At 38.5% G+C, this 9,689-nt stretch overlaps 1 protein-coding gene across 3 annotated transcripts in view; it reads right to left on the reverse strand.

Annotated features, from left to right (window-relative positions):
* LOC123961384 (unconventional myosin-IXAa-like) overlaps positions 1-9,689 on the reverse strand; it is a 153,894-nt gene that overhangs the window by 71,656 nt on the left and 72,549 nt on the right. For all 3 annotated transcript variants that reach the window (XM_046036730.1, XM_046036728.1, XM_046036729.1), the window contains exons 3-6: positions 8,552-8,646; positions 8,048-8,110; positions 5,611-5,710; positions 1,835-1,888 (exon numbers count right to left, since the gene is read on the reverse strand). In XM_046036730.1, coding sequence (XP_045892686.1) covers positions 1,835-1,888; positions 5,611-5,710; positions 8,048-8,110; positions 8,552-8,646 — 312 coding nt within the window. The remainder of the gene's footprint in view (positions 1-1,834; positions 1,889-5,610; positions 5,711-8,047; positions 8,111-8,551; positions 8,647-9,689) is intronic.

Here is a 9,689-nt window from a genome sequence, read left to right on the forward strand (position 1 = left end):
CATTCTACTATAGTAATTTTCATTTGGATTCTAATTGCATTTCTAGAGATTCACAAAAAACAACGGATACACATTTCCAATTTTATGTTATTGATTACTCACTCTCATCCATATTGTAATAGCTGTATTACTGCTAATGCAAACCCAACATGTGCCACCGCTGCAATTTCCCATTAAAAGTACTGTTATTACCAAATTTGAAGCTTTTTAAAACTGCTATAAAAATTATATTCTTCTCAAATATCCATATTGGTATAGGCCAGAAACATTTGTTGATTCAAAATTTCCCAAATTTTCAATCAACATTTGTCCTACGACAGCTCACCTACCACTAAAAGCAAGGTTGCTTGGGAGGGCGAATTGGGGTTGACCCTACATGAAGCTTGGTGGGACGTTGCTCTTAACAAAATCCACACAAGTTCTCCTTGTGCTCGTCTCTCTTTGATACAGTTCAAAGTACTGTACAGGATTTATTTCTCCAAAGCACGTCTATCACAAATTTATCCCACTGTCACTTACATCTGTGATAAATGTCATGCCTGTTCCTGCAACCTAACTCACGTGTTCTATTCCTGCCCGTTATTATTTTCCTTTTGGCAGAAGTATTTTTATAGTCTTTCCTAAAACTGGAAATACTAAATTAACTAATAATGATAACTGAATACTAATTCTGATAAGTTTTACAGTAAGTGGCAGCCTTTCTTAGCCTTTTTCAAATCTCTGCCATTTTTGTCTTCTGATTGAGGGAACTCCCCCTTATTTTATTTATTAAAATTTTATTTAGTTTAGTCTTTTTTTCCTTTTCTTTCATCTGCTTATTTAGCTTTTGATCTTTTGTTTTGAGTACAAACGTATGTATGAATCTGTGTTCTAATCTGTACACAAAAACAAGTATGGCTCCCATTTTGTTGATTTATTGACACATACAAAATATATTTTGAAAATTCTGTGGTTCTCATCACTGAAGTGTTTTTTTCCAATGTGCAATATTTTTCAATAAAAATATTTTTCAATAAAAATATTTATCCCAACTGCATTACACTAAAAATGCAAAAAGAAAAAAGGTTAATTGAAGGAAACGTCTCTACGAGTCTGGACGAGTACTTAAATGCCATTATGTCTGCAGTCATTTTGAACTATCTTAGCCTTCTCGGCTCCTTTTTAACAGCATCCTATTGGATTTTCCTGAAACAATTCCAATGTTCAAAATGCATAAATATTTAGACTTTATGACCATGACTTTGTCTACAGTACACTGCCCTGCCCTGTGTGTGTCACATATTAAATGTAAATGTAGTGGTGAGGGTAAAATCCTGAGCCTTCCCTTTAAAGATGGCGGTTTCCAGGTTTGATGTTATCACCCATCTCCCGACAGCAAAGCATCCAAAGCCAAAGATTAAAGGGATTCCTTTACGTTTCAGTTTTATTGTGTTATGTTTATTCATGATCCTTGGTTTGAAAAAGAAATGAGGAAGGAAAGCGTGCCATTTCTTGTAGAAAAAAGTTTCCTGTTTTTAAGAGACCTCGTCTCTGATATCACTTTTAAAATAAGGAACTTACTAGTTTTTTTAAAAGAGATACTGAATGTGTGACAAAAATATCTTGAATATCTTAAAGTTATCCCTTTAAGCTTTATAGAGGCAGTTCTTTATAGAGCACGACCAGCTGAGGTCAGTTCAGGTCGCCTCCATCTTTAGCCCATTTCAGTGAAAGCAGGCATGTGTGGACAGCGGAGAGAGAACACGACCAAGACTGGCACCAAAAACCCAGAGTACAACGACACACCCATGAACACAGACGTACACAAACAACTTGTTATCCACAAGATACTGACCAGTTCGCTCTCATAGTAATTGTCCCAGTGGAGTTTGTGCAATTTCTTTGTCATCTGGAAGCAAGGCAGAGCGGGTTAAGAAGGCATAGATTACACACAATAATACGCACACTTAAAAGCAACTGGGAAAGATGACACATGCTGTTAATACTAAAAAATACTAATCCACACACACACACACACACACACACACACACACACACACACACACACCCCTCCAGAGCTGCAATCATTGAATCCACGATTAGTCGTAATCAGAGATTTTGATACAACCAGTTTAAATTTCAGAAACTGTACTACATCAATCAGTGGGTGAAAACTTTTTGTTCAGGTTCACATAACTGACTTTCTTACACTACACATTTGAAGTATTCAGATCTTTTACTAAAGTAAAAGTAGAAATACAACCATTTTAAATACTCCATTACAAGTACATGTTTTGCATCTCCTCAAAATAATACACAAGTATTATCAGCATTACCCTGTGATTTATATATTGTTGTAAATGATATCATTGGATGATTACTACTGATGCATTAACGTGGAAGTAGCACTTCACTGTTGCTGGCTGAGCTGGAGCTCATTTTAACTTGTTACTTTACTAGGTAGTGTAATCTAAAACAATGCTGATCATATTTTTCGTTCAAATGAATTTGTAACTAGAGCTGTCAAACAAATGTAGTGGTGTAAGAGATCCAATATTACCAACTGAAAATGTAGTGTAGAAGAGGTAACAAAGTTGAAGCACTAAAGTAAAGTACATGTACCTCCTCAAATGTGTCCTTAAAGTTATAATCCTTAAGACTTTTTATGAAATCAAACAACCTTTTGTCGATATTATTTAAGGCCTGTCACTGTCGCGCTAGATTCATATCGCCGACCCTAGTGCAAAGGATTCACAGGAAGTGATACAGACATGTAATGCAATGCAATTTTTAATTTTTATTAAATTACTGCTAATTAGGGATGTGACGGGATCATGAGGTTCTTGCTGAGGTGAAAAGATGTCTCACGATATCAGCATGATGTCAGTGTGAGGGTGAAATTAGCATAGAGGATGCGCCCGCCACTACTTCACAATAAATAATATTTAATACGTTTGTTATTATAAACAGTTGCTTATTTACATATCCACCAAACACTGGGGAATGTAAGTCCAATACTTAATCTCCTTTCAGCTCTGTTAGTTAGTCACTAACTGTCTGTCTGTTTTGTGCTGAGCAGGTAGTGTACATCAGGTGGTTTCATCAGAGCTCTTCGCTGAAAACAAATGGCGTGAGAGTGAACCAAATCAGAAAAGTAATAGGCCAGACAGGTAAACAAATAGATGACAAGATGCCGAGGGGAGATACAGATTATATAAATATTAATCATTCTCTGTAGGTTCACCACATTTCACATTCTTTTCACAATGTCATTTACATTATTATAAAAACTTCGATCATGGCCGCTTTAAGGATTACAACTTCAAGTACTGAACTTGAGTAAACGTACTTAGGCAGACACAGTAGCAGGTGAACACACGAGAACAAAATTCTTCTCTGAGAGAGAAGAGAGATAAATTTAGATAATCATTTGGCTGCTTTGTGACACATGACATGTGTGCGCAAGGAGTGCCTGTGTGTGCGCTCTGACAAACGCGTGTGCACGCAAACACATGCAACCGCCAGCGCCCTCTGCACGGGGACAAGTCAGCGCCAGATTAACACTCGAGTTTTGCTGTTGCCACGGAAACTGAGCTGCATGGTAACAGGCAACCGACAGCAGAGGATGGGATTGGGGGGTGGGGTGGGGGGATTTGTTGTTGTGGGGATTAAGAGAGGAGGAAAAAAACAGTTACTTTTTTGGGGAAGACATGAACAAAGGTTTTTTTTTTTGGTTGCCTCCCCAGTGTTCTGCCACAGGAAGAGGGACTATGAATCCTCACACATCTGCTGCCAACGCACACAGATGTACTGCAAAAGATGCACACATATGGGGGCTTTTGGCCTGGAAACAAGTATGTAAACACACACACACACACACACACACACACACACACACACAGTTGAAATTTTTGCGCTGATGAAATCAACAGAGCGTTGAGAAGGGATCCAGGGATATGAGTGACAGAGAGAAACGGAGGGAGTGAATCTCTCTACATGTTGCCTTAGCTTTATTTTTCAATAATAACATTTTTTGCATTTGGGAAGAATGTTCCCCATATGTGAGGAGATAATTTACTACGAATTCTTGCGCCTCATGCAAGAACCACAAACAGATTTGTTTTTTAATATGGCACGTGTGGATGATTTAAGAGCATTTCACCAATTTTCACGTATAAGTCATGTACAGGTAGTCTGCCTTTCTTCACAGGAAAAAAAACGGTTTGATTTAAAAGATCATAATGTCTTAATCTAAATTAATTGGTTAAAATATACATGAAACCAAAATGAACTAAAATAAGATATATAACTGAAAGAGACTCAATAGAAAATTTATGGACCTCTTTGCTTTAGAAAGACGTTTTTTAGCATCTGACTTTATGTCACCTTGTTGACAGCTGTATTAGCAATATTTTGTAATTGTTTCAGGTCCTCTAATACAACTACTGACTCTACAAAATTGTTCATATTTTTATGTGCTTTTCTGACACCAGGACCAGAGGCTCTGCAGTATGAAAGTCTGCTTTTTACTCTTTAGTAACGTTTTAAAGATTGAAACCTGTCTACAAATGGAGCGGAACAAGCAGCCTTATTAAATTCCAAGGCAGTCGATTCTGCTAAAGGTTAAATCTCACACAAAACACACCTCCTCGTGAACAGGTGGTATTAATCAGGCTGAATTACGACAAGTTTGTGCAGTTGAGAGAGTAAAGTGAATCTTGCTTCTTGGATGAGGCAAATTGTTTCCTGCCCAGTACAAATCAGCTGTTTTAAATTCTTCGTATAGCTGGATCGCCTTGTTACTCGAACTGCCCTACAACTTGCTAACATGTAATGGCTGACGTGACATGAAACTGATGTTGTTTTATTGTCTCTGGTAAGTGCAGACAATTGACACACTGGATTATTAATGTCAAGACAAGTAATTATAACATTAGTGTTATATTACATTGTCTCTTTGTATAATTGCATTTCTGTTTAATTCTTATTTTGTGGTATCTGTCATTTGTTGTTTATCTGTAACTCATAGCGTAGCATAGTTATTTCTGTGTATTTTGGTAAGGAAACAATTTTAAAATGTCTTTCTGGTTAAATAAAGGTTGGTGGCATGGGGTGGTGATGGAGTAGTGGATAAGGCATAAGACCTGGGTTCAAATCAACTGCGAGACACCAATGTGTCCCTGAGCAAGACGCTTAACCCCTACTTGCTCCAGAGGCATACGACCTCTGACGTATATAGCAATTTTAAGTGTCTTTGGATAAAAGCATCAGCTAAATGAATAAATATAAATAAAAAAAACTAGAGAGAAAAAAGAGAAGCTTTATAAAATGTAAACTGTCCACAATTATTGCAGCAAGTTCTAGCCATCACCTATAATTCTTAAAATCAATCACAACAATCCAAATCCAATTCCTCTATTTTCATTGAATTATGTTGGTAGAAACAGGATTTTAAAAATTTGACAGGCAACACAACAGAACGGCATAAATATATTGACGTGGAATATCTAATATTTATTTTGCTATTATATATGTGTGTCTGTGCGTCGGTGAGAATGTGTGTGTGTGTGTGTGTGTGTGTGTGTGTGTGTGTGTGTGTGTGTGTGTGTGTGTGTGTGTGTACGCGCGGACCTGGTTGAGGTAGTGGTATTCCTCAGGTTTGAGCAGGTGGAAGGACTTCCTCTCCTCTTCACTGGCTCCAGCCAACAGATAGTAGAACACATGGTAGTTCCTACACACACAAACATACACAATAAGTTAAAGGGTATAACTCAGCACAAAAACCCTTTTCCTGTATTGATTTCGTGAATCATTTTAAATTCTTAAACTGAGGACAGCAGCGTTCACATCTCCTCGCTCCGCTGAAACGATGCCTGAGGGGGGAGACTACGTCCAAAGATTTGGAGTGGAGTACAGTGAAAAACTCTCTATCTGCAGTCTATTCCACAAACCAAACCTGCAACATGCAACATAAGTCACACCTTTGACCCGGGAGGCTCACATTTCAAGTCAAACAAAGTAGCAGTGTGGCGTGTGGGCTGGAGTTGTGTAAGGAGTTGTGCCTCTGTGACAAAGGGTGGGGCTTGGGCCAACACATTGAGATGTAATTCTATTACAACTCTGCACAGGGACACTTAGCGCCTGATGGAGTGGTGGAAAGTTTAAAAGCCCAGGGAGGATATTAAAGACTCCCGATCTGTAATTGGTGGATGGGCAGAAGGATGTTTTTAACTGAAACTTGTGTGCAGTTACAGAGCTGATACTATGTTCTGGAAAGTTAACTTAGCTAAACATAGAAGACGTAATACTAGTAGTGTTTTAATGCAAATAAGATACTAAATAATACCTCTATGATATGTTTTGATATTTAAAAATATAATTCACATGTTAAATCTCGCTTGTTTAATCAGTCCAAAAACTGAAGAGTAAAAACAACACATTGTGGTGGTACAGGGAGTTAATGTGCCAGACTATTTCTTGGCCCTATATGAATAATACACTAAAATTGCTAAAACAATATAATTTCAGATGTATCAGAACTAATGTTGCTGAATACAGCCCCTCACTTGCACTGAATGCCGTCTCATCAAAGTCCGAAGCCTAACATCATCACAGGAAAGCTCAGCTAATTCCCTCTTAATATTTCTTTTTCTACACTGGGGTCATACAGAGGCAGCCTGTCATGAGACTGGCATTAAGATTTAAGATATTTTGCAGTTTATCATCACCCTGCCTGCTTCCCCACCTCTCTGCCTCAGGTCTGAGCCGTCTGGGAGGTCCTGTCTTTAGTTTCTACCCTATCAATATGGCCGCCAGGGCCTGTCACCGGGATGAAATAGAAACCCCCGGCCAATCAGGGTTAGAGGGATTTGATGACCGGTGGACGGTTTTACATTATACCCCCCCCACCCCCCCCTTCCCTGACAAAACCCATTATGCTGGTGGTGATCAGTGAATTTTTACAGTTGCTAGAAGAAATGAGCAATCTGTGGACAAAGCCAGTCGAGAAGAAGGATATGTGTTGTTTAAGAATAGAAAAATTATTTAAGGGATGTAGGTATAGGTGTAAATCCCTACATATTTATTTCATATGTAAGGGTATGCATGCTACCAGGCAATGAGTGATTCAAACACAGTGTCTGCTAGTGTGAAGAAAAAAAAACAAGTGAGAACAGACAGTGTTGCTGTTACACTATACTGGCCACATAACTGAAATATCTATTTTCTCATTCTCCAAAGTGTAATTAGTATCAATAGACATGTGTTGTGTGCATAAATAACCAAACTCAGAGGGAAACCTGATCATTTGCAGAGTTTTCTTAGCAAAGGGCAGAGGCCTATTTCAGATGGATACATTCTCAGCTCACAGAGGAAATGAAGACTAGTTTAGTATTGAGTTTCTTCAACAAAGTAGATATCAGAGATATGGATTTGACATCTTATCTCTCAAACAAATGGGAATGTGCTTAATGTTTCTAATTTGGATCATCTATGGCTGCACCACATCATCCAGGGTTCCTTAAGGTTAATTATTTTCATATTTTATAGAATATTGTTAACATTAAATAGGGTCCTCTTAAGATGATCAAATTTAATTAAGTGTGCAGTGATTGAAAAGTGGGCTCCTGATGATGCACCAGAGTTACTCACAGTAAAAGATAGAGAATTGATTGTGGTTGTCTACTACAGCTCTGGAATAACATGGTTAATAATAGTTAAATCCTGCTCCTGAATCAGGCTTTGATCTCTGTGATGATTCAGTGAAAAACTCCCCTATGTCATATCTTCAAACTAAAATCTAACATACAGGGGAGGGTGGGACAAAATCTTACCGTGTGAACATGTCAGAAATGCGTTAACGACATGACAACAATATCCTGACCAAACACTGTGGTTAGTGAGCCAAATAGGTGACGATACACCGACACAAAGTCTGTCAGACACCAGTGATGAATTGATCAGTACCCAATAAAATTTATTCAGAGCTTTTCTCTGCAATTCTTCATCTGCCCTGATATAAAAAAATAAAAACATATCTCATTCACAAACCCTGTCAGTCTCCACTCACCTCTCATTGTGCTCCTGGTACACCAGACGTGATTTCTCCAGCAGGTACTTCTCAACATAGGCTCTAAAAATAAACATAAACACATATAAAGATCAAAAAAGCCATGTAAGAAAAGGCTGTTAAAGCTCTAATAACAAAAAAGATGATTAAGTCAACAACATACACAGAAGAAGATGCTGTAGATTATATATTGTATATATAGTATATAAAGATATAAAGAAAGGATTCTAGAAACAGACACGTTAGAATGCAGAGTTATCTAATTATATGTGTTTTCAATAATTTGTAAAATGAAACTTAAAATGAAATGGCTAATTCTGTTTCCTTTCTTACATGAGGAAAGGAAATACTATGAACAGAATTTACAATCAGTATGTCAAGTAACTGTTAAATTACCATTTGTAAGTGATTAAATGTCACCACTCCACCAGGATTTGTAGATGTGTGAATCCTGCACTTGCACCAATTTCTATATGTGTGACTTGTGTGTCATGTGTGTCTTACCCCCTGACGGTGCCACTCTCCTGGTAGTTGACCTGGATGAACTTGCCGAAGCGGCTGGAGTTGTTGTTGTGGGCCGTCTTAGCGTTCCCAAATGCCTGAAGAGAAAATGAAGAGAATCACCTTCAGGTCAACATTATCAGCATGTAGACAGGTGATAACTGACAAGTACCAGTGTATGTTGTTCTCCTTTCATTCTCCATGTACATTAGTAAAACAGCACACATACTTTAAACTTGTCTGGCAAATGCTATGTTCTACGTATGTTTGCCACAGCAGAGGGATAAACTACTTATCAACAAGTTATGGCAAAAAAAAAAAAAGGAATATCTACAGGGAAGCTTTATGATGGGAGTAAAGCGAAAAGCTACACAGTTCTGTAACAGAGGTCATGAGGCTCAGGAAGGGGCCCACAAGAAGCGCGCACACACACACACACACACACACACACACACACAATCTCACACTCAGACATGTCAACCCACTAAACTGCCAAATTCCTATAAAGGCAAACACACTGCAGACACAGTCTCTACTCGTGGGAGTATGTGGGCATTTCTGCTTACACACAAGAAGTTCATCATTAGGGGCCCCTGGCGGACTAATTCAGGTTCTCGTTGTAGTCTGATGGGCCCCAGTGGAGCTGGCTAGTTAAAGTACAGGAAAGGAAACAAGGAAAGGAGAGTAGAAGAGAGGTAAGGAGGCAAGAAGTAAAGAGGCAAAGTGGAATACGCAAGGGCAGGAGAAGAGTAAACAAGGAAAGAACAAGGAGAGGATAGGAGAAGAAAGGAAAAGAGGGGAGAGGAGAGGACACAAGGAGAGGAAAAGAGATTAGAGGAAAGGAGTCGAGGAGATGAAACAAAGAGACGAAACAGGTGGAGGAGAGGAAAAGAGAGAAAGGAGAAGAAATAAATTAAGAAACACAGAGATGAAAGGAGAGGAAATGAAGAGAGGAACTGTGACAATGAGAAAGAAAAGGAGAGAAGAGGAAAGGAAGCAAGGAGAGGAAGCAAAGACAGGAGAGGAGGAGAAACAAGGAGAGGAAGCAAGGAGAGGAGAGGGATGAGAGGAAAAAGGAAAAATGGAAACTGAGGAGATAGCAAAGATGCTAAAAAAGAAAGAAAGAAAGAAGTGGGAGGAA

The sequence above is a fragment of the Micropterus dolomieu genome, linkage group LG22 (genome assembly GCF_021292245.1).
Source record: "Micropterus dolomieu isolate WLL.071019.BEF.003 ecotype Adirondacks linkage group LG22, ASM2129224v1, whole genome shotgun sequence".
Taxonomy (NCBI): domain Eukaryota; kingdom Metazoa; phylum Chordata; class Actinopteri; order Centrarchiformes; family Centrarchidae; genus Micropterus; species Micropterus dolomieu.